The 23715-nt window shown below is 32.2% G+C and overlaps 3 protein-coding genes across 4 annotated transcripts; 1 reads left to right on the top strand and 2 right to left on the bottom strand.

Moving 5' to 3' along the window:
* The first annotated feature begins 1405 nt into the window (after positions 1-1405).
* LOC112720684 (type I inositol polyphosphate 5-phosphatase 2) lies at positions 1406-8013 on the top strand. 2 transcript variants are annotated; one of them, XM_025771717.2, is made up of 11 exons: positions 1406-1733; positions 1856-1973; positions 2047-2148; positions 2617-2704; positions 2797-2901; positions 3532-4330; positions 5297-5481; positions 6037-6145; positions 6340-6488; positions 6923-7177; positions 7540-8013. In XM_025771717.2, the coding sequence occupies exons 1-10, from the start codon at positions 1704-1706 to the stop codon at positions 7137-7139; spliced, it is 1902 nt and encodes a 633-aa protein (XP_025627502.1). In that variant the 5' UTR covers positions 1406-1703; the 3' UTR covers positions 7140-7177; positions 7540-8013. The 2 variants fall into 2 exon arrangements, with proteins under 2 accessions (XP_025627502.1, XP_025627503.1); XM_025771718.3 differs by having other exon boundaries at positions 1411-1733; positions 7525-8013.
* Positions 8014-8518: 505 nt separating this feature from the next.
* Positions 8519-11155, bottom strand: LOC112720683 (nifU-like protein 4, mitochondrial). The gene is made up of 6 exons (XM_025771715.2): positions 10858-11155; positions 10617-10778; positions 10362-10537; positions 9650-9753; positions 9410-9521; positions 8519-8988 (listed from the first exon to the last, which is right to left on the bottom strand). The coding sequence occupies exons 1-6, from the start codon at positions 11057-11059 to the stop codon at positions 8920-8922; spliced, it is 825 nt and encodes a 274-aa protein (XP_025627500.1). The 5' UTR covers positions 11060-11155; the 3' UTR covers positions 8519-8919.
* A 4489-nt stretch (positions 11156-15644) lies between these two features.
* LOC112720682 (protein NRT1/ PTR FAMILY 7.3) lies at positions 15645-22509 on the bottom strand. The gene is made up of 5 exons (XM_025771714.3): positions 22290-22509; positions 21941-22061; positions 17726-17943; positions 17076-17638; positions 15645-16917 (listed from the first exon to the last, which is right to left on the bottom strand). The coding sequence occupies exons 1-5, from the start codon at positions 22314-22316 to the stop codon at positions 16047-16049; spliced, it is 1800 nt and encodes a 599-aa protein (XP_025627499.1). The 5' UTR covers positions 22317-22509; the 3' UTR covers positions 15645-16046.
* Positions 22510-23715: the final 1206 nt, after the last annotated feature.

The raw sequence follows: 23715 nt of genomic DNA, 5'->3' as shown, positions 1-23715 counted from the left end.
TGGTGGTGGTGTTGGTGGTCGTGGTTGGTGGTGGTTGTGGTTGTGGTTGTGAGGGTGGGGGTGGATGGTGGTGGGAAGGGGAGACCGGGGGTAGGGGAGGGGGGAAGGGGAGACCGAGGGTGGGGTGGGGGTGGGGGTGGCAGGAAGGGGAGACGGGGAAGGGGAGACCAGGGGTGGGGTGGGGGTGGCTGGAAGGGGAGACGGGGGTGGATGGTAGTGGGAAGGGGAGACCGGGGGGAGGGGGTGGGGGAGGGGGAAGGGGAGACCGAGGTGGGGGTGGGGGTGGCAGGAAGGGGAGACGGGGGAAGGGAGGGTATTTTTGTCCAAAAAATTAAAAAGGACGATTTTAATACGAAAAAAACACGTTAAGGACGATTTTAAATCAAAATATACATCGGGGACGGGTTCGATTCTGACCCTCAACGTGAGGGACCAAAATCGTACTTATCCCCAAAATTTAACAACTACGAACAATGGATTTTGAAATTTTTTTACTACAACTATATATTAATCAGAGAAAATTCTACTCCCCTCCCCTACGAGATGCTAAAATTTTTTTTAAAAGATATTTTGCTAAAAATACAATTTAATAAATAAAAAATAATTTATTAAATGATATTTTGGTAAGTAAAATTTAATAATAAAAAATAAAATTTTTACTAAAAAGTATTTTTGTAAAAAATAAATTTTTTTAAAAAAATAGATAAAATTAACATTAGTTAATACAAAAAATTTAAAATAGATTAAAAATAAAATTTTTTAAAAGTTATAAAAAAGAAAAATATATATTTTATAGAGAGAGGAGAGAAGAGTGTCATTTTAACATTTCGTAAAGAAGGGGAGTGGAATTTTCTCTATTAACTATAACAACAGATCTCGAAATCAATGCTCTTCATATCCTTACCAACTACCCCGACCGAATCCATATAAATATAATCTTGTTTACTAACGAAATGCTCTTCGTATCCTTATTTTTCTTGCCTTTTTTTCTCAAATCACCTTTCCCCTGGTCCCAGATTTTTTAAATTTGTACTCTACTCCACTTGGGCATCTTTTGCAAATACCCAAAAATAATCCACGGTAAGTTGTTCTGCAATACTATTAGTCTACTACGCTACAGTTCTTTACTGGTTGGCTCAATGATGTAGAATTCAGTTGCTATATATGTATATATATATATATGTGTGTGTGTGTGTGTGTTTTTCTTGAAAATGACATTTATTGGTGTTGGCCGCTTCTAAATCTTCTCCTGAAATTTCATTTTAGAATATTTTTATTATTATAAGAAAATGTTCAAGTGCTGTGAGGACCAGTAATATTCCCTTTTTTTATTTGAATTGTTAATGTTATGCAAGTTGCGGTTGTGGATGTTTTGCTGATATAGTCACACTTTTATTCCGTCCTTTTCTGTTTGGTCCTAAATAGGGATCTTCCTTCTATTGGACACTTTTTAAAAAATAAAAAAAGAAGAAAAACTCCAAGTTTGTTTTGTTAATTGTTACAATCGGAGAAGACATTAGACATCCCTATTTAAATGTTCAGCAACCAAATAAATTAAATAATTAACATCAATAACAATAATGTATAACAAATTAAGTAACTAATGTGATGAGTGAGTGATGAATGGTTCCATATATTTAAGAACTTGAACTTTGAAAGTTTTGCACAGTAGTACATTAGTTCTATTGAATTGACCTGAGGCAATGAAATCAAAGAGAGGAAAACGCTCAGAGGTAAGTAATGTGCAACAACTAATAACTAAGCCTTTTATACAATAACTTGCCTCTGAAGCTTACTATAAATATCTTCAACTCTATGTTTGGTGAAGAATATTCCTAATTTCATTTCATTGCAGGCCTTTTGGCCTTCAATTGTGATGAAGAAATGGCTAAATATAAAGCCACAGGTATATGATTTTAGTGAAGATGAAGTAGACACTGAAACTGAAACTGAAACTGAGAGTGAAGATGATGGTATGATTTTTGGTTTTAATATATTCTTTTTTTTTTCGCCTTTGTTTGTAATTTTTGACTTTTATGAATCCAGCTTGCTCTCTTAAAAATTCAAGACATCGTCTGCATCATCATCATGAAGAAGATAATCCACTTAGAAGAACACAATCCAGATTCCCAAGTCAAACGGTACCAGGTATTACTTAATTCCCATGCAGTAATCCAGTTCTTTAAGAGATTTAAGAAAAGAATGTTTAAAAAATAAAATAAAATAAAAAAACTGTTTTTCTAACGATTTTTAAAGTTGTGTTCTTGTGTTCTCTTTTCTGTTATTAGTTGCAGCTGCTTAATTATGAAATTTAGAATCTAATAAATATGTCATCATCTTCTATTGGCTTGCATAGCTTTAATTTGTTCTCACTTTTTGGTAGACATTGAAAAAGAAAACATATGTTCTTATTTGGAATCAAACTTGCCTAAGTATGGAGCTGAAATATTCTTTTCCAAAATAAAGGAAATTGAAACACTTAAAAATGTCAAATAAAGCAAGAAGTGGAGAAAGTCAAAGAAAGTTTCCAAGCCAAGTAGTTGAATAATTTTCTGAACTCAAATGAATTACTTACTTCCTTTGATACTGAAGAGTTCAGTGCTATTTGTAATTCAGATGCATCTTGTAAGGGATACAAGCCGAAACATCGAAGAGGAAAATCTGAAACGTTGCGTGCACAATACATAAACACAAAGGAAGTGAGGTTTGGTCATTAATTATCTGGTTATGTAGCATATTATGTAAATGAAAGAAATGTTTAATAAAATAATAATAAAAATTATTATTGTTTTGCAGGATAACAGTTGGAACTTGGAATGTTGCTGGAAGACTTCCATCTAAGGATCTTGAGATTGAAGACTGGCTTTGTACTGAAGAACCAGCAGATATCTACATCATTGGGTGTGTGTTCTATCAATTTGCCTGATAATTTTGTTATTTACTTTCTCCTTTCTGTGTTTTTCTCCCCAAACTGTTTGTCTTTTTACATTAATGACATTTGTACCTTTTTATATATATTTTTCTTTTACTGATGACATATGTTAGGATCACTCAAGAAACTTTTGGGAGAATCTTATATACCGTGATCTAATCTGATTGTTCACATAGCTCTGTGTTACAAGTTTATTACATAGTTTCAATTACTTTTTTCATGTTATAGTTCATAGAGTTTTGTTTCTGTTGAACTGTATTAATTGATTTCAATGATATTTATCACCTATTTATTCAATCAGTATATCTTATTTGCAAAGTATCTTTATCTGCTAAATCTTTTCACTGATTAGCACACAACGGATTTAATCATGCAAAACTTCACCCTGGAATCCTGTAAATTTGTTCTTCAATGGATGCTGAGTTTTTCATTCCTATGGTTCATAAGAATGGATTTAGTGAAGAAAAAATATATGCTTAGTATGCATTTACCAAATATCTATCTGTATCCTTATGCTAAACTAAGCCTACTTCATACACTTACACTATGAGTTTCCATTTTAAAATTGGTCTTCGAATTGGTGTTCTGTATTGTAACAGTTTCCAAGAGGTAGTTCCGTTAAATGCCGGAAATGTACTGGGAGCAGAGGACAATACACCGATCCGGAAATGGGAAGCAATCATTAGAAGAACTCTGAACAAAACTTCTGAATGTGAAAGTGAAGACAAAAGCCTCAGTGGCCCTCATTCTCCTGTACTAAGAACCTCTTCTGCTCCTGATGTTCTAGCAGACAGTATAGACACTAATCCATTAGATATGATGGACGAAGCGTACGGCAGAGCTTTCGATAATGATTATCTAGAACATGAGGAAGTGAACAACATACTCGGTATAGGGAAGAACTTACAGTTGAGAAGAGTATATGGTGTTGATATTAAGACTACGTTAGATTGGCCAGAACGTCCACTAGATGCAACTCCCATTGTTGATTCTGGCCCCAAGTTGCGAAGAGTACTAAGCAGCTCCGAATTGAACTGGAGGGGTAATGCTTTGGTGTATGGTGGTGGGATGACACGGTCACACCATAGTTCTGGAAACTTGAATTTGTTCTGGAAAGAGCAGAAGGTGGTGCCTGAAGAAGTAGTAACTGATCCTATTTCACATGTGTCTGACATGTTATCTGATGAGGAAGATGATACTTTTTCTGAATTGCCAAATGACAAGGATGATAATGGGCTAGGCACCATGAAATCGCATCCTGCTTATGTTCGAATTGTTAGCAAGCAAATGGTGGGGATCTATGTATCTGTCTGGGTGCAAAGGAAGTTAAGAAGACACATTAATAACTTGAAAGTTTCTCCGGTTGGAGTTGGTCTTATGGGCTACATGGGAAACAAGGTAATGGCTTAGTTCTACTTCCACATTGAATGTGAGTGAGTCACATCATTTATAAACATAGGTGGTAGGAATATTTTATTGATGAGACATTAAGGCTCTTTTTGTTATCTGTTTCAAGACACAAAATACTGAGACGTTGGGAAAATAGAGAAAATTCAAAGTAAAACTTTCCTAAGACAGAAACATTTTGGTTCTTTATGTGCTTGTCTTTCTTTTTCAAACAAGTTTGCTACTCCCTGGTGTCTATATTTTTGTCGTGAAACAGTTACATTGAGTTATTTGGTGGTGAATTAAATGTAAGATAAAATAAATAATAAAAAGTCTAATTTATCCTTTTTTTCCACACAAAATTTAGAATAAAAATAAAATAATAAAATATATAATTATAAAAATTTGATAATGATAATAAAAAAAATAAAAAAATAAGTTGTATATTTGTTTAGTGTCTCTGTGTCCTTCCTGTTAGAAAAGACACAAAATACACTAATTCAATATCGTAGGACACGTCTCTGTCCATGTCTCACCTGTCAAACACAATTTTATGTCTCAGTGTCCTGTCCTTATAAACAAGCACAGCCTAAGTGACATCATGACATTAAGAATTTCACACAAGTGTTAACTAGGAATCATAAAACATTTCACTATAAATTATTGGCGAGGTGTGTTTAGATGTGTTCACAAGAGTCTACTATGGAGTTTCATGTCACTGTCAGTGCAAGAGTATGTAGACTCGTCACATTGCAACTCATCATGGTGTAAGGTGCTTGTTGCTCATTTATTAGTACACAATGTGAGAGGAACAACACATCCAGGTCATGAAGTTCTACAACGTGATCAGTGGTTGTCCATATGCATTGCATATATGAAACCATGAAAAACTCACCATATAATTGTATATGTACATTTACAACTCTGAACTTGCTTATTCTGACCTGATTGGTGCTGATAACATTGTTCCCGATGCAGGGATCTGTTTCAGTTAGTATGTCTCTCTTTCATTCGCGCCTATGTTTTGTTTGTTCCCATCTGACTTCAGGTCAGAAAGATGGGGCTGAGCAAAGACGAAATGCAGATGTTAATGAAATTCTGCGACGCACATGCTTCTCGTCTGTCCTTGATTCAGATCAACCCCAGACAATCCCATCTCATGAGTAAGTCTTATTTCATGCTGAAAGTAATTTGATACAGTCACTTTGAGCTTCCAAAAAGCAAGAGACTATCACAAAATGTATGTTTGAGTAAAGGATTTTATGAATTGGATTGTATGATAAAAGAATCACCATAACATAAGATTTAGTTATGTAACTCTGCCTATATATTATATAAATGGAGTCATCATGTTTTATAAAACTTGGCTATATGTCCTATAATCCATGCAAGTAAAGTCTAATTTGAATCCTATCTGAAAAATTAACCAGTGCAAGTTAAGCCACAAATGAGCCTAACATATTGGAAGCATTAGTTGCTGGTTTGAACTTGTGACCTCGAAATAACTCAATTGTTACTCCAAGGCTCCCCTTAAAATTCCTTTTCTGGATAGAAGAAAGAAAATAACTTATAGAAAGGACTTATGTAGTATATATACTGTTAAACATAATAGATTATCTGTTGCTTCTAGTAAAGCTTTTTCAATTGAATAAATTCACATAAGTGAAAGCACGAGTATCGTGGAGTGGACTTCCTAATGAGTTGCTCCTTGCTAACAGTCAGATGTTCTGGTTTGGGGACCTAAATTATCGTATCAACATGTTAGATGCCGAGGTTCGAAAGCTAGTAGATCTGAAGAAATGGGATGAATTGATGAATTATGATCAGGTGAGAATTTGATTTCCAGAATAGACTAGATTCTTTGTCTCTAATGTGTGTTTTCTTAACTTTTATCAAAGAATTAATTCTTAGATGGATGGTAGCTTCATCCATTAAGAGCTACATACTTGGAGTTACTAAAAGGATTGGAAGTTTTAACAGATAAAACGAATTTATTACTAATTCCCACACCTCATTTGCAGCTAAGCAATGAGTTACATAGTGGACATGTATTTGAAGGATGGAAAGAAGGACTGATAAATTTCCCACCAACTTACAAGTATGAATTCAATTCTGATAAATATGTTGGAGAGAACCCAAAAGAAGGGGAAAAGAAGAGATCTCCAGCATGGTAAGTCAAGACCAGGATCTCAAACCTGTGAATCTCTAATTGGTGCATGCATTAACATTATAAATTGATAATATCTAGTAAAAAAAATAATAATAAAGATAAATTTATAATAGTTATTTCACCAAAAATACTTGTGGAGCATTAAATGGTTGTAAATGTTTCTTAAACAAGTATTAAATGTGCTTAGATTTGGATTCTGAGAATAGGACACAAATACAAAGATAAAGTGACAAAGACAAGACATAAATTTTTGTCTTATTTTCATGTCCCTACTTCAGAGAAGTACATAGAATACACAACTTTTATTGGCATGTCTCCATATTTGTATCCTATGATACATCCCCCTTGCTAAACATTGAGATGAAAGTACTTTTCCTATTTCCCATTAGGACAAAGTAAGATGCATTTAGTGACTGTGGGGTAAAATTATGCAGGTGTGATCGTATATTGTGGCAAGGAAAAGGAATAAGGCAACTTGAATATAGGCGTGCGGAAAATAAGCTTTCAGATCATAGACCTGTTAGTTCAATCTTCTCTGTCGATGTTGAAGTCTTCGACGAACGCAAGCTACAACGAGCTCTAAATTTCACATGTGCTGTAGTCCACCCAGAGGTTTTTCTTCCAAATGATGATGGCTTGCAATTTTACTAGATACACATTAAAGATGCAGAAATACAATATATATATTGGTAAGTAAGAAATCCACAAAAAAGAATAGCATTCTATCCATTCACAAAGGTGCACTTCATTTATTGACTGGTTCACTAAAATTCTCTTTGGATGAAAATGTTTTTGGTAAAAGTCAAAAGATCATTCTCTTGAAGTTATCTTTAGTAATAAAATCCAAGTATTTAAACCTTTGAAATGAGAAGATTCCAATATAACTCCCTCTATTCTCTCGTTTGTCACTGCCGTATTTTGTTCCTGAAGATCCTTAAATGAATGATATATTTTGACACCTTGAATCAATATGTGACATACCAGAAGGAATAGTCACAATGAAAGAGAGAATTGAGGAAACTAACTTCTTGGTCAGTTGACAACATTGTAGGTGAACATGCTATCTGTTTGAATGACTTCGCTAGCTTCCATGTGCTTTAACAACTTCAACTGGTTTACGTTGGTGTAGCGTGCTAAAATGTTTGTTATCTTTGAAGTCTTATTGACAAGGAGAAATAGCTGATAAGTTGTAACCTGTTTGTAAATTTAGCTTCAAGATGTAACAATCAAGGCTCATAATTCCCAAATTATGTGCCGCTGGAAGCCTCCTTTTTAAAGGGTCAGTCATTTTGGGAAATATGAATCGAAATCATCAGTTTTCAGATAGAAAGAAGATACAAACAACAGACAAATGTATATAGGCATACAATAGATTCATGTTGGACTTCCTCTTTTTCCTTTTTAAATGTGTTTTTTCATATCTGGTATACAATTAGAGTGTTATCCAATTTTGATCTCATTAGTTTGTATGTCCAACAAGAACAAATTTTCACTTTTGATTAAGGTTCCTATCTCATTATGTAAAGATTAGAGTATCAACATAACATTCCTCATAGGCAAGAACCATGAAGAGTGAAAAACAAACAGCATAGGCTAAGAGTACCATTTCAATCTCAAGCAATGCTATTTAATGGTGCTGAAGATAGTGATATATAATAATAAATTTACTATAATAAAATTTATAAAATACAATCGAAAAATGAAATAGCAAAAACAATAGAAAGCAACATTTCCAACTTTTTAATTAATAATGAAATTATGTTTTTATAAAAATTGGTTAGCACCTATAATATATTCAAATTAAATCCTATTTAAGTATTTATAATAAAATTTCATATATCAACAAACCTGAATTATGTTTTAAATATAAATTTATGTTAAACTAAACTTAAAAATTGATTATCAAGAAATTAAACATTATTCAAATTGGTCACCTTAAAGCAAAACTAAGTTGCGATACATGACATTTACAATCATACAGATGAAACAGAAGTATAAATAGGTAGATTAAATATGGAATTCAAGCAAGATTAGCAACCAAAAGATAGAAACCGGATGTTATTACATTACATGAGTGGTACCTGTTAATCTGTTATGCAATTTATTCAACCGTCTTAGGCACTAGTCAGGCATAAAGTAGGACATCGACTAATAAAGTAATAATACTACAATACCTAAGCACTTGAACACTATTTACAACCTTGATTGTGTGAATCGAGAGCAACCAAAATTATGATATCAATATATAATGTGTGTGAACATATAGGTAAACAATGGTTGTAATTTATCAATGGACTTAATTTAAAAGGAAGCCCAATAATTATGGGAAGCAGATCAATTTGGGGAATTATTTCCGTGTGCACACCGAAGACTTTGCTGAGCTCGCAATCTATCTAAAAAAACTAAATGTCGAACAAGTTCTACACTTCTACTACTCCATTTGTCCACTTACTGCGGCTTCCTCATCCTCAGCATCTAGTTCTTGTTGAACACCTTTGACCTGTAAAGCAAGCAACATTTGGAAAAACTTTTTCATGGAATCCATTCCATTAATGTTACTTTGATAAAATATCCAATAATCGATGCTAATTTCAATACACTAGATAACAAGCTTAAAAATAAAAAAGAAATATTGATCAAACATTTCTGGAAAAAAAGAGCTATGATCCCTATGATAGTTAAATCCAAATTTCGCAGTCTGAACGTGAAAAATAATGACAAGGAAATCAAGTTTTGTAACTGTCGCATTACAAATTCTAGTTTCTAAGCTTACAACAAAACGAAGCTGCTGCATTTTTTTTTATTAAACTAGATGAGCCAAAACAAAATTTGTTTCAAAGGCTCAAAGCATAAGCATAATCCACAAGGAAACAAGAACCATATTAATTTCAGCACAAGAAGATATCCTAGAACTTGTTTACCTCAGGTACATAATGCATCAACATATTTTCAATGCCGGATTTCAGAGTCACTGATGAACTTGGGCACCCACTACATGCTCCTTGCATCCTAAGTTTTACCATTCCAGTATCACTAGAGAAAAACCGAAACACAAATTAACTCGGTACAAATATAATTCTAAAGTGCCCGTAGTTGCATGCTCTTCCAAAAGGTTTCATCGACATGCTTCAAGACCAAAATAAGAAACTATAAGAACTTACGGATCAAAACCTCGATATTCAATGTCCCCACCATCATCTTGCACAGCCGGCCGAATACGAGTCTCCAACAATTCCTTGATCATTGCAACGGTTGCCGAATCATCCTATACAAAAGGCATGCATGCTATCTTTTAGTTTAGGCCTCTCAAATATGGTTGAGTAGATACTCAAATGTACTTCAGGGTTAAGACATTTTTCATGCTTCAAGACACTTAAATACAAGTGAGAATACGCCACATTAGTGGGGAAATGGTGACTTGACATCAAAACCCAAGAAGAACATAAAAAGAAAGGTACAAGAACAAAGACACTCCTATATCATGTTTTCTTCCAGTTGGCACAACACAATAGAAATTACAAGAATGGAAAACAATGTCTACCTTAGCAAAATGTTTGATGACTAAAGTGATTAACCAAACTTAGTAGCAACTCACACATGACAGCAACTCAAAGCAAAAGTCATTATATTGCTGATATAAATCTAGCATGAGTACTTATTAAACCGAATGAAACAACGGATTCAGTGACAAATACATGAGCTATATGCACGTTGGTTAGCAAAAGCCAAAGACCTCATAAACTAATCACAAAGAAGCATGGTTCACATTAGCTAAAATGACAAAACATACATAATGAGTGGCGTAATCATTAATACAAAACAACATAAGCATTTGAATCAACTAGAAAAAGAACATGGATGCATAATATTTACATCTTGAATAGCTGTATCCATGGCTGCAGCAGCTTTAGAGTCCAAAAACAACGGCTGCCCAGAGGAATAGAAGTCCATAATGGCCGCAAATATCTCAGGCTTCAGGAACTCCCAAGAAGATTCCTCCGACTTCGTCAAAGTAACAAAATCAGACCCGAAGAAAACCCTAGTAATCCCTGCAACACAACCACAAACACGGATTCACCAAAATGCAAGCTACAAAATGAAATTGAACTAGCGGACAAACAAAAATACCATCAATTCTAAAGAGTGACTTAGCGAGAGGCGAATTCATAGCCGAACGCGTGTTTGGGAAGTCGGCGCTTCCAACTTCCATGACAGGCTTCTCGGGATAGAACATGAGAGACAAAGGATTCGGGGTAGGCTGCGTTTGGATGAACATGTTCCTCCTTTGCCCTGTTACAATGCACAGTTTGAACTCAAACAAACAGAGAATAACAACTGAAAAAAGCGCAATGCGGAAGAAGAAGAAGACCTTCGAATCCGAAGAGGGTGGAAGATTTGAGTGATGGTAGTGGAGAGGCGGAGGGATAGAAGGCATTGTGGTAGTGGCTGTGAAACGACGCCATCGTCCGCACGGGATGAATAATGAAAACGTCGTCGTTCTTAGTCATGGGTTTGGGCGTTCGGTGGGGAAGTCGTACTCGTGCTACTAATCGGAAAAAGCTTCTCGTCATTAGTTCCCGTCTCTTCTGACCATGGAGGAGATGGGAGCTCAGGTTATTCACTTGTTCTTTTTTGTTACGCGGTGTCACAAAAACGCAACACTTAAAATGTATAGAGTATAGACCATTAAATGGTTTAATAATAAAAGTATAAAACATGTCTTTTTAAATTTTTAATAATTATTAAATAATTTTTACTTAATTTTAACTACTATTTAATTTTTTATATATTATTTAATTATTAAATTTATTTTTTATTTTATAAATTATTATTTTATTATTTATTTATTATGTTTATTAATCATTAGAAATAAAAACAATAATAAAATAGATTTTTCATTAATTGTGACCTTCATAAATATTTTGATAATGCGAATCAATGAGTTTTTTTGTTCTTGATCCATTACATCTGTAAACGTCAGAAAAATCATGTTTTTTTGGTAATTCAATCGATTGAACATACAACACAATCGATTTAATATCACACTACAATATGGGTTTTTCTCAAAAATTCAATTGATTGGAATGTTACACAATAGATTGAATTGCACTTTAGAATATAAGTCTTTTCTTATTTGATCGATTGGTAGTGTTACCAATCAATTGAATTTCGTAAAGCAATAAGGGTATTTTCTTATTCAATTGATTGGCATAGTAACACAATCGATTGAATTGTGTTGTAGAATGAGTTTTCTTCTTAAAATTTAATCGATTGGTTTTGTAACACAATCAATTGAATTTTCTATGTGATTAAGAGTATTTTCGTATTCAATCGATTGAATTGTCTCTATTAGGGTAAGGGTTTGGAAAAGAAAAAAATATCAATTTTGATGTTTTCTATTATTTCTTCAGTTCCATGAGTTCATCTTATTTAGCCATTAAATCTGATGTTGTTTGTTATTTTTGTTAGGACATATGTGTTTATTTATCTGAACTGTGTTGATTTTGCACTCTTCCACCTTGTTATTGTTGTTATGCCAAGTTCTCCTCCATTTAAGAATTGAACTACCAAGTTATCATAATTTGCATATTCTATCTAATGTTGAAATACATTTATTTATAGTGACGGATCCAAAAAATTTTATTAGTTGGGGTAAAATATATATAGTATAATAATAATTTTTATAATTATACTATAGTATTATAAAATATAAATACTCCTCAAATTATTTAACTAACAAATTAAAATAATAAAATAATAATTTAAAATAATAAATAATTTAGAATTATATTCTTTTGGATTTCATATTTTAAAAAGATTGAATAATCTTTTCATTGTTAATATAATCGTTGTCCTGGATCTGTTATGAGACTCTCCACTTCAAATTCTGAAAACTTCCTTTTATTAGAAGAGGTCGAAGAATTGTTTTAAGATCCAATCTCCAATGACAAAATTCTTTTGAAATATTTCTCCATTACTAATAGAATTATAAACCTAAGTTAATTAATTAATAAAATTAATTCACAATTCTATACAAATCGAAAAGTTCAGTATAAAATTATATATACAAAATTGATGGACATGTGCCATTTAAATTAATTTCCAACTGGCATAATTTTCAATAGGCAACAGCAACAACTAATAATATCTCAAATTCTTAATTTAAAATAACTTAATACACAAAAATAATTAACAGACAAATTAACGAAACTAAATTAGCAATTACATCATCAGAACAAATTCAATCACAATTACCAAACCAACTATATCAATTATCAAACAATGAAGCAAATAAGCAATGAACTTAATGAAGTAACTAACTAACTAAGCAACGAAGCAACTAAGCAAGCAGAAATCGGTTTCGGTGAATCATGAATGTACCAAGAGGCAAGAGTCCAAGACTGAACTACTGAACTCCAGGAGACAGAAGTGCAGAACCCAGTAGCGCAGAACAATGAACTTGAATTGCTGAAGATTGAACACTGAAGAAGGCAGAACCAGATGCCAAACTGCCGAAGGAAGGAGCGCAGAAGAGGAACGCAGCGGCAGAACCATTGACGCAGAAGAAGAACCAATTATGCAGAAGAAGGCGGAACCACCAGACGCGGCGTGGCGGCGATGCAAAGAGAAACTGATGGAGCCACGCAGGAGAATCACGAAGGAGAAACCGAGTCGGATCCACGTGGGAGAAATGCTGAACAGGGCAGCGACGTCAGCGGCAATGAGTTAGTGACACTGCCACACTGGCGGTGGTGGAGACGCGGAGTGGCGGGATGGCAACAGACGACAGTACTGGAACCTAGAGGCGGAGGTTGGAGCAGATGAAGAAACTGGAAAAAGAGAGAAGAAGAGTTAGGGATTTGGGATGGGGTGGGGGCAAAATTAATTATATAGTGGGGACAATTATGGTATTTCACTAAGAATTACTCACTATTTTTTCAAATTTTACTTGGGGCAGTTGCCCCACTTCCTTGTGAATGCATCCGTCCATGTTTATCTACGGTTGAAATTATTATTATCTACCCTTATTCTTGTGCATTGTATTTATCTACTGTTGAAATTATTATTATCTTAATTTGCATATTCTATTTAGTGGCTAGTTAATATTTGATTTTCCCTAATAATTTGAAATTATTTATTCCTCATTCAGCTATCGATTTATCACAGATTCTAATTGGCTTATTATCAAAATTTTTAGTATGTTACTGTTACTGTTATATGCAACTAAAAACATTGTTCAAAAACAAATTCTTATATGACAGCAAAAAACTTTTGGTGGTGCTATGTCAGTTCAAAACATTTTCTGCTACTGTCTTATATGACAAAATTTCTTATCAGTTTGAATGTTATTGTTTTATTGAAAACATAAGCAAATTATATCAAGATGGTGGTACTATGGCAATTCAAAAGCAAATTATTTGTCAAATTCTAACAGAAGAAAACTAGAAATGTACAATTCTTTTGAGATATTCGGAATTGTAACAAGTAGGCTGTATAATTTGAAGGTTCTTATGATTTTTGACAATGTCAATCAATTAGAGGAACTAGAGAAATTGATTATAAAGTCATTTTGTACAAAAAATAGAGTAATCATAACCACTAGAAATATGCATATTCTATCCGGATTTGGAGTGGATGCAATTTACAAAGAATATGCTCTCTGAGTTGAATATGCATGCCTAATAGCAATACGACGTCTATGGGAAGGTCCCAAGATACTTTTCATTTGCATATCTTTTTAGAAATAATTGAAAGAGTTAAGACACTTTTTTTCTTTAAATCAAATAGCTAAATTTTGTATACAACATTCTAAGTTGCTAACATAATCATGATAATAATCTCTTATTACAGTTTCTCCGCTTGTTGAAAAAGATGGAGTTGAGCGACTCAAAATATCTTAAGGAGATGCCAAACATTGAAATGCTTTCTAAATCTTGAGTGGTTAGATCTTGCAGAATGCACAAACTTATTATTGGTCCACTCATAATTCGATATCATAGAGAGCCTGCATTCTTGAGTCTGAAAAAATGTTGCAGCATGGTCAGCATTGATTTTATTAGTAATTGCTTGATTTTTGCAAACTTAGTGGTTTAGTCCAAATTACTTGTTCATGATTTAGGGTAATGGGAGAGGAAGAATTTTCAATCATTTTTGTAATACTATATGATTGTGAATGGTTTGAAACATTGAGTTATAGAGTCTATTATTTTATCTAAACTCTGAAGCATGTGGAACTAAATATTAAGATGTCATGTTTGCAATAAAATCATTTAATGAAAATTGATAGCAAGTACAGAAGTAGGGTTTTGAAATTTGTGTATAGAAGATAAGGTATGAGAAGGGAAGAGAAGAGAAGAGAAGAGAAATCTGGGGAGTATGGTTTTTAAATTGGATTCAGGGACCAAATTCCCACAAAAAAATTTATTAATCCACGTCAGCTAGTCAGTACTTGGCCAACGTATCAAAGACGAATCCACATCAGCTTTCCGATGGCGTCTATTGATGGAAAATGTTTGAAGGACGACTCTAGGTCCCTCAGTGCAACTTCAGGAATGAATATGTGCAATTATTAATTCCAGGGACTAGTTTGAAGATCGAGTGCAACTTCAAAGACCACCTTAGACTTAACACTTACTAATATACTGACTGACAGTAAAATAAGGTATCAAAACTTGACTATCAATAAAGTTGTCAGTATTCAAAAAAGCAAAAGACAAAAATTAAAGAAATAGAAAAAGAAAAAAATGCAAAAAAAAAAAATACTTAAAATTATTCAAAATAAATAAGAATAAGATATAATCGAAATTTAATTTTAAACCATATATTTTTATTATTTATTCATGAATTGCATACTTTAAAATAATTCATTGTATTATTGGAAAATGTTATCCATTAACTGAAGTATATTTTACGACAAATTATGCATTTATCAAAAACACGCTTGTTAAAAGTTAATAAATTAATTAGAAGTTACAGTAAAACCTTTGTAAAAAGTATCTGTTTCCTCTTCCTAGATTCCCATGATTGTAGGCGTTGTTCATGAAATGGACTTTCATACACCATGTGCATAATTGTTTGTGTTAGCTTTGTGAATGTAGGACTAATTACATAACATATATGAACATGAGGAATTTACAACCATCTCCAACATGTAAATTTAAAAAATAAAATAAAATTGACATTCATTCACTTTTTGTTAGCAATCACACTTAACAAATAAGAAAGCAAGGAAGCTTAAAGTGGCCCTAAAACTATCATTGTCTCTTCAAAGTTAAGTTTTGCACAACTAAGGTTCTGCAAGAACATAAACCAAAAACCTTTAGTTGGGGTAGCAAAACCAAGAAGTACATTTGTAAGAGGCTCGGGTAAAAGGGCTCCACTCCACTTACTATATAACCAGCCAAAATTTTCTCCCATGTCTAAGTTACTTTGACTGGTTACTTTCTTTCTCTTATTTATATATATTTCTTATCTATTAAATTGCGTTTGGATACTGTCATAAGAGTTTCTGTAGTTCTGTTTTATAGACAGAATCCAAACATAGATTGCCCATGGGATTCAGACTTTGCAACTTGTATGGTGATCATCATCTTCATCCTTCCCTTCCAATTGTATACTTTTGAACCACTTGGCACAGGCAATATAAGCGATCAAGTCTACGGATGTTAATGCGGCGAGGAGAAAGAAAAACCTATCTAAGTGACCTCTATTAAGGTTTCCAGGGATCCACCCTGGCATGTGATCCTCAGTTGAGACCTTCATAACCATGCTAACTAGTAAGCAACTCACATAGTTCCCTAATGAGATTGATGTCATGCAAAGTGCGCTTCCAAAGCTCTTTAATCCATCTGGGGTTTGAGCATTGAAGAACTCTAGTTGCCCTACATACATGAAAACCTCAGAAGCTCCTATAAGGGCATACTGAGGAATTTGCCAGAAGATGCTTAGAGAGCTTGAGCCACTACAATGGAGACATCCTTGGTTTGCATACTTAAGCCTATAGCATTCGACTATTCCGGCCGAAACCATCGCCATTATGGCTATAACAAGACCAACTCCCATTCTTTGAAGCTCTGTAAGTCCCTTGGAGCTTGTCTTTTTCAGTTTCCCGACAAGCGGATCGAGCACTCGACGGTAGAAGAAAATGAAGACAGCTACACTAAGGATGTCAAAACTGGACATGCTTGCTGGGGGTATTTTGAAATCGGAGATTGTTGTTTTCATGGCAGCCCCTTGCTCCACAAAGAGAGATGCCATTTGTGTGAAAACCACTGAGTATATAATGGTACAGAGCCATATTGGAAGAAGCCTTAGTATGCACTTCACTTCTTCAACTTGAGTTATAGGACAAAGGTGCCAAGGGTTGTTGATGCCTCCTTTTTTGTCCTCTAGATCTCTTGAAGAAATAAATGCCGCCCTATCCAGAAACCTACAAAATATGACAAATTGGTTTACAATTCAATGTAAAATTAGTGTTTGGATACTCTTGTCACAGCAAAACTATCTTTTACATATACAAAGCTAGTTTTGTTTATTGATAGTTAAATTTGTCAGCAAATAAAAATAGTAATTTAAATAGCTTCTTACTTGAATCCATGGGTGTGAAGAATCCTTCTATTGCCATTGTTGGGAGATTCCTTTTCATCCAAGACATACAAGTCATCTCCATTTGGTGTCATTTGAACTCCACACTTCCTTGACGCCGCCACAAGGACTTGGCAAAACCTGGAAAGAGGGTTGCCGCAAGGCTTAAAGTGTCGATATCTCGGCGTGCCGACGAGAAACAAGAGCAGGGCAGCAAAGGCAGACCCTGCAGATGTCCAAAATCCAAGTGTCCACAATCCTTCATCTTCAAAGTACCCCAGAATTGTGTTTGAGAAGAGGGAACCAAGGTTCAAAGCCAAGTAGAAGTAGCTAAAGAATGCCACTTTTGAGTAACCTTCCTTTGAGTGCTCTTCATCAAATTGATCAGCCCCAAATGTTGCAATGTTTGGTTGGTATCCTCCATTTCCTAGAGCAATGAGATAGATTGAGAGGTAGAACATCCCCATCTCCATGCTTGAATGTTTCCCACATACAACTGTCTCATTCCCACAATCTTTAGGTCTAATCAAGAATAGGTACGATGATAGTGATAAGGATATTAGACCCTGTCATATGAAACCATCAAATAGCCAAAGATTAAAAATGACATTTACTCCGATCTTAAAAAAGGTCGAGAGAATATAATTACTTACCATGACAAAGATGACCTGAAAGATGGCACAAGTTTTGTATCTTCCCCAATAAGAATCACTAAGAAAAGCCCCAACAAGAGAGAAGATATAAACAGTGCCAGTCCACTTGCTCACACTATTAGCAGCATCAGCATTATTCTGCCCCATCACCCTTGTTAGGAACAGAACCAAGTTCACTCCAATCCCAAAGAATGCTAAAGTTGCCAAACCTTGATTCACTGTTTCATCATGTATCAGGGACAAAGAAGAAGAAAACAGTTAGTACCATGTTATAACTTATAAGTATTATAGTTAGAACGTGACACATTAATACACTAATTAATAACATGCATCGTTAGCTTAGCTTGTTACGTGCATCATGCTCCAATAATACACACTCTTCTGTCTAATAGTAACCAAAATTTGTTCATGCCTAATTACATAATTAGAGAAATTTGATAATACACCCGGATTTTTCAGCGTCTTTGAATTAAGTAATGTATTTTACTAGTTACATATTAATTAAGAAAGTAAACAAAGTTGGTTTAGCACATTCTACAAATATGCATGGCCAAATCAATCAGAATTACTACTACTAATAACAACATCTCTTAATTGAAGGGTTTTTTGGTATTGTCACTTTTTATGTGCTATATATTTCTTTATTTTATTTTATTTTTAGGGAAGAAAATTGATGAAAGATGTTAATATTTTAAGTATGAAGAGTGCATGAAGTTAGTCTCACATTAAAAGAAAATAAAGAAGAATAAAGAGTTTATAAAATAAGAGATTCATTAATTTGACATTTTAAGATTTTGAATTGGATGTAATATTTTTTCATCTTATGTTTTTTCACTTGATTTTTTTTCAAAGTCTCTCCGCAGCGGATTGCAAATCCATCAAATAAATCTAAAGTGTTACCAGTGGTTTGCCACTAATAGGGCTTTCCCAGGAGAAATAATGTTTCGAATTTTAGGAAAAACAAATCTTCTTCAATTGCTTTTTTTAATTTGCTAAGTGACAGTGGTTTCCAAATCGGTATTACAAGCCTATCTTCTCTACTTGCTATATATTTATTTAATTTTACTTACAGAAACATAAACCTCAATCCGCATAATCATTTGGATTTCATTTAATGAATTACCCACTTTCTACAACGACGTATCTATAGAGCCTAAGAAGCCTTTCGTTCCTCACCACACAAATAACATTTATTTACTTCAAAAATATTATGTTGCATACTAAAAATTAACAACTAAATTTATATATATATATATATATATATATATATATATATATATATATATCATGATATTAATCTTGTGAGATTTCAATTTGTTTTTTTTTTTTTTAAATTGTGATATCAATTTGATTATCTAAAATTAAAATATATTTCAAGTTGGTTTAAAAGAGTCAAAAGTTTGATTAATTTAATAAATTTTAATATTTTCAGAACTAATTGATATAAATTACAAATCTTTTTTTTTTTTGGAAATGTGTTACAAATCTTTCAAGTTTCAACTAAACAAATTTATTTAAAAAAAAAAAAACTTCTCCAACCAAAATAATCTGAAAATCTTTAAAAAACTAAATTGGTATATATGGTAAGAGTTATTATAGGACCAATTTATAGCTTTTCCAAACAAACAATCTTTTGTTGGACTCTTTTCAGGATATTTTTTTGAAGGGCATGTATCCAAATACAGATTTCAGACGTACACATGCACGCATCCTACACGTTCCTGCACTTTTTCTCATAAGTAAACCAATTGGGAGATTTTTATTCTTATTTTTTAAAAATATAATAAGATATACATTTTTTCAAAAAAATTATTAAATGAGAAAATTATTTACTATTTTTCATAATTTAATTTTATTCTCCAAAAATGTTTTTAAGTATCTTAAATTGATTGTTTTAATAAATATCAAATTATTAAAATTATTTGCATCTAAATCTTCACATAATAATATATTAGTCATACAAAGTATATTATTAAAACGATAGTGACCTACCGATTTTCCTTTACCTTTAATACATCCTATTTTCAAAGAGAGCCACAAAGAAATAATCAACAATCAATTAAGAAGCAACAATTACAACCCTCCTACTACAATATATATCATTATGTCATCTCATTTTCTTTGCATTAAAGATTGAAATTTACTCTTAAACTGAACACACTACTGTACTCCATATATATGATAGCATGATCAACATTGGTCATGCATGCACTTAAGTGGATCTCATGCCACGTGGCGACAGCACACGTCATGCAAGATTCTCCCAATAATTACGTGTCAGGAACGCTTCCTCTCAATTGCATGCTATAACTTCCTCTCTCCCATTTCACACACACAAACACTCTTCCTTTGGAAACCTTTGTGGTTGTCGCTATTTTTTTCCATAGTCATTATTTAGAAGCATCTCTATAGTCTATCCTTTCTTTTTGTTTTTTACTCTCTCTTTCTCGATCGGATGGATCAACAACTAAGGCTTTGCTTTGGGCAAAAAGTAAATAAATAAATAAGAAAAATTAATGCTAAACAAGCTCATTACACATTATAATATATTATTAAACAAAGTCATTACAAAATTTAACAAAAATAACTTTTTGTTCAATTTGAATAATTCTGTATAATTTTTTAATTAAATTTCGAATATTTTTATTTTTTAAAATTTTTGAATATTTTTTTACGTTGAATGTTGATTTCAATATTAATTGTGGGATGTTAGTTCTAAGACTTTCTCAAATAAAAATTATCAATAATAACACTTGAATCAAAAGTGAGGCGAACAAAATATACACGGGATATATATAGTTTAACATATAAAACTTGTTGTTTAGTAAAAATAATACGGTTACTACTAATTACATTTTAAAAATATTTATGGGAGGAAGGAAAAGATATACAAAATAGCATTTTCAAAAAAGTTGTCATATAGTATATTCTCAGAATACACAAAATATTATCTCAACAAAATCATATCATTAGAAACTAAAACATAAACCCAACCCACCCGTTTAACTGATGATATATAACTAATATATAATAAGATATGAACTTTGATGGTGCTTTCTATTTTTCCATTTTAAAGAACTTTTGGTTATGGTGTTTTTGTGAAGGGAAATAGAGCACGTTGTCGTTTATTAACTTTCCTGTGTGTAACTGATTAGTGCTACGTACACCAAAAGAGGGGTTTGGTTGTTTTGTAGTGGATCAGTAAGGCAGCTTTTGGAGTAAGTTCCTTATATTGGTGCTGATAAGCTATCTTGAATATATGGTCTTTATCGGAAAAACGCATTAAAATAAGCATCAATAACATTATTTTGTGATACACAGCAAGGTGCTTCATCAAACTTCTACGCCTCCAACTGCTACTACACACTCACCACCTCCTATCGTCATTTATTAACTATACCCACACGTATCTCACACACAACCTAAAAACTAAGGGTGACTACTTCTACAAAGATACTTTTATTAAAGTATGATACATATTATGAATTAATAGATAATTCAATCAAATATATTTAATTAAATATGTTAAATTATCTGATAATTTATATTTTTATTTTTTACAAAAAATAAGAAGACTTGAACCCGTAACCTCTTAGATGAGTATGAAAAGATTATGTCATTTGAATTATAATTTATCTGATAATTTATATATATATATATTCTTTTACCAAAAATTGAAAGACTCGAACTCGCAATCTTTTATTAAGTGAATATGAGAAGATTATGTCATTTGAATTATAACTTATTGACAATTTATAGCATTATTATCTTTACTTAAAAGTATTTTCATGAAATAATTACGCTAAACTAAAACATGCACTATAATTGGATTTAAATTTTTTTTAAAGTATATAACATGCATTATAATGTAATGGCGGTAATATAGTAAGCTGATGGCGCACTAAGGGGAAAGAAATTAAAAAAAAATGCTTATCTTTTAATATTATTTTAAGAAAATTGGATTTAAATTTTTTTTAAAAATGGTAAATTAATTTTTCATATTAATATAAGTAGTGCATTAACTAACTAAACGGTATGATAAGGTGAAAAAATGAATTGAAATCAACTCTAATAATGTTATATAAAAAAAAAATTAGAAAACACAATTAAAAAAACAAAAAAGAAAGAAAAAAAAGGTGTATAATGATGAAAAGGAGTTGTTTAATTTATATAAGATTATTGAATGGAATTGTGTTGGGGAGCAGAGGAATTTACAGAGTATGATAGTTCCAGCAACCCATGTTCCAGATTTGGATCTGATAGCAGGGCGTCCATTCCAATCGACACTCCCATCAAGTGTCACCTCTTCTTCTTCTCCTTCCTCTTTCAAATTCCTCTGAAAAAATTAAATACTTATTAATTAAGTTAATCATACAATAATTATGTATCAAATGTTGATTAGTAATAATATAATAGAATGAAGGGAATATGCATGCAGGCTTATTAAGTAAAGTATGATCATAGTAACACTTGTTTAGGGACATTTAACATCAAAACTCCTTGAGAAACAAGGGCATGAAGGAATGAATTGAACAGAATGATAAGTAATAAGATAGACACTGACCTGTTTGTAGAGTTCTAAGCAATCCATTGTTATATGGATGAATGATTGATAGCGTAGTTAGATTATCAAAGAAAGTGAAAGTGAATGATGAAGGTGGGGATGCAGGGGAAAGAGAGAAATGAGAAGAATGCAATGAATGAAAGCAGAGAGGGTGAGAAGTGGTGAATAAATAGAGGGAAAAGGGGGTGCCATCCACGGTGCAAATTTAACACTGCTACTATTGTAGGGACATCATTCTCACGTGTCATATAACCTACTCCAAATATTCCATAAAACTTTTTTTTTCATAAAAACAAAACCAATAATCATGCTACATATACAAAAAAAAAAAAAATTCAGTTATTAAATCAATCACATGTATAAACTAAATATTGAAATATAAAATATATATTAAAACAGATTAAATAATATATATATATATTTATATATTAATCGTATTATTTTCTGTACATGTTAAAATTAATCACTAGAATACACGTTGAAATATAAAATATATATTAAAAATATTTAAATTATATACAAATATACTAATAACTAATTTTAATGTATATTTAATATTTTTTATATATAAATACATAATAACTTATTTAGTGATTAATTTTTAGTATAAATATAATATTTTTGAGAAAAAAAATCTGTGACGATTATTGTTTTAGTCGGCTTAATTTCTCTAATTTCTTGACACAATTTAGAAGAAGAAAATTTAAGAATCAATTTTTTTAAAATCTTCTTTATTTACTATTTTATTGTTGATTATTGATTAAATAAAATTTAATTTTCTAAACAAAATCAAATTTGAAAATAAGAATTTGATAATAAAGAAAAAGTTTAGATAAGGGTATGCTGATGCCCTCCTCCTTTTGGTTCGAACCCAAGTCTTTGGTAGTATAAACTTGAGAGTATACTTGCCTAATTTTTGTTAACTTATGTTTAAAAGAAAAAGAAAAAAAAGAAAAAAGAAATCATGCTTGATGGTAATATATGCAGTGAAGACATCCACGTATTCTGATTTTTTGTTGTGTTTTGAAGTGATTACGATTTTCCTATATTACAGTCATCACTCTAATAAATATAGTGGGTAAGGATCCAGCTTGGATTATGATTATCAATGCGATTCTTTTTTAATTTATATATATACACAATGCAAAAATATACTTTCATAAACGTCTGTAAGGAGTTAATTTATCTGTAGTGCATGAAACCATTTTTAAGTTAAAAAGTACACTTTTTTATTTATTTCTTTTTACACCAATTTAATAAGAGTACCATAATTATATATTTTATTTAATTAATTAGTCTGTTAAAAGCTTCACATAAAAATTAATATATTAATTATTTTGTCACTAGAAGAGACATTATATATTAAAAAGCATTATTAAGAAGTATTATTATTTTGTCCAATGCAATTAAAGTACAGTACATGGAT

The sequence above is a fragment of the Arachis hypogaea genome, chromosome 11 (assembly GCF_003086295.3).
Source record: "Arachis hypogaea cultivar Tifrunner chromosome 11, arahy.Tifrunner.gnm2.J5K5, whole genome shotgun sequence".
Classification (NCBI taxonomy): Eukaryota; Viridiplantae; Streptophyta; class Magnoliopsida; order Fabales; family Fabaceae; genus Arachis; species Arachis hypogaea.
This window is presented reverse-complemented; position numbering and strand designations above follow the sequence as displayed.

What these genes read in the sequence shown, in the direction of transcription:
- LOC112720684 (XM_025771717.2), top strand. Translation starts at nt 1,704, where the DNA reads ATGAAATCAAAGAGAGGAAAACGCTCAGAG. An exon ending in AACTGAGAGTGAAGATGATG is followed by an intron (nt 1,974 to 2,046) that starts GTATGATTTTTG and finishes TTATGAATCCAG; the next exon opens with CTTGCTCTCTTAAAAATTCA. An exon ending in ATAAACACAAAGGAAGTGAG is followed by an intron (nt 2,705 to 2,796) that starts GTTTGGTCATTA and finishes ATTGTTTTGCAG; the next exon opens with GATAACAGTTGGAACTTGGA.
- LOC112720683 (XM_025771715.2), bottom strand. Translation starts at nt 11,059, where the DNA reads ATGACGAGAAGCTTTTTCCGATTAGTAGCACGAGTACGACTTCCCCAC. An exon ending in GTCACTCTTTAGAATTGATG is followed by an intron (nt 10,538 to 10,616) that starts GTATTTTTGTTT and finishes GTTGTGTTGCAG; the next exon opens with GGATTACTAGGGTTTTCTTC. An exon ending in TGGATACAGCTATTCAAGAT is followed by an intron (nt 9,754 to 10,361) that starts GTAAATATTATG and finishes CCTTTTGTATAG; the next exon opens with GATGATTCGGCAACCGTTGC.
- LOC112720682 (XM_025771714.3), bottom strand. Translation starts at nt 22,316, where the DNA reads ATGGATTGCTTAGAACTCTACAAACAG. An exon ending in TTCAGGTCATCTTTGTCATG is followed by an intron (nt 17,639 to 17,725) that starts GTAAGTAATTAT and finishes TTCATATGACAG; the next exon opens with GGTCTAATATCCTTATCACT. An exon ending in CTTCACACCCATGGATTCAA is followed by an intron (nt 16,918 to 17,075) that starts GTAAGAAGCTAT and finishes CATATTTTGTAG; the next exon opens with GTTTCTGGATAGGGCGGCAT.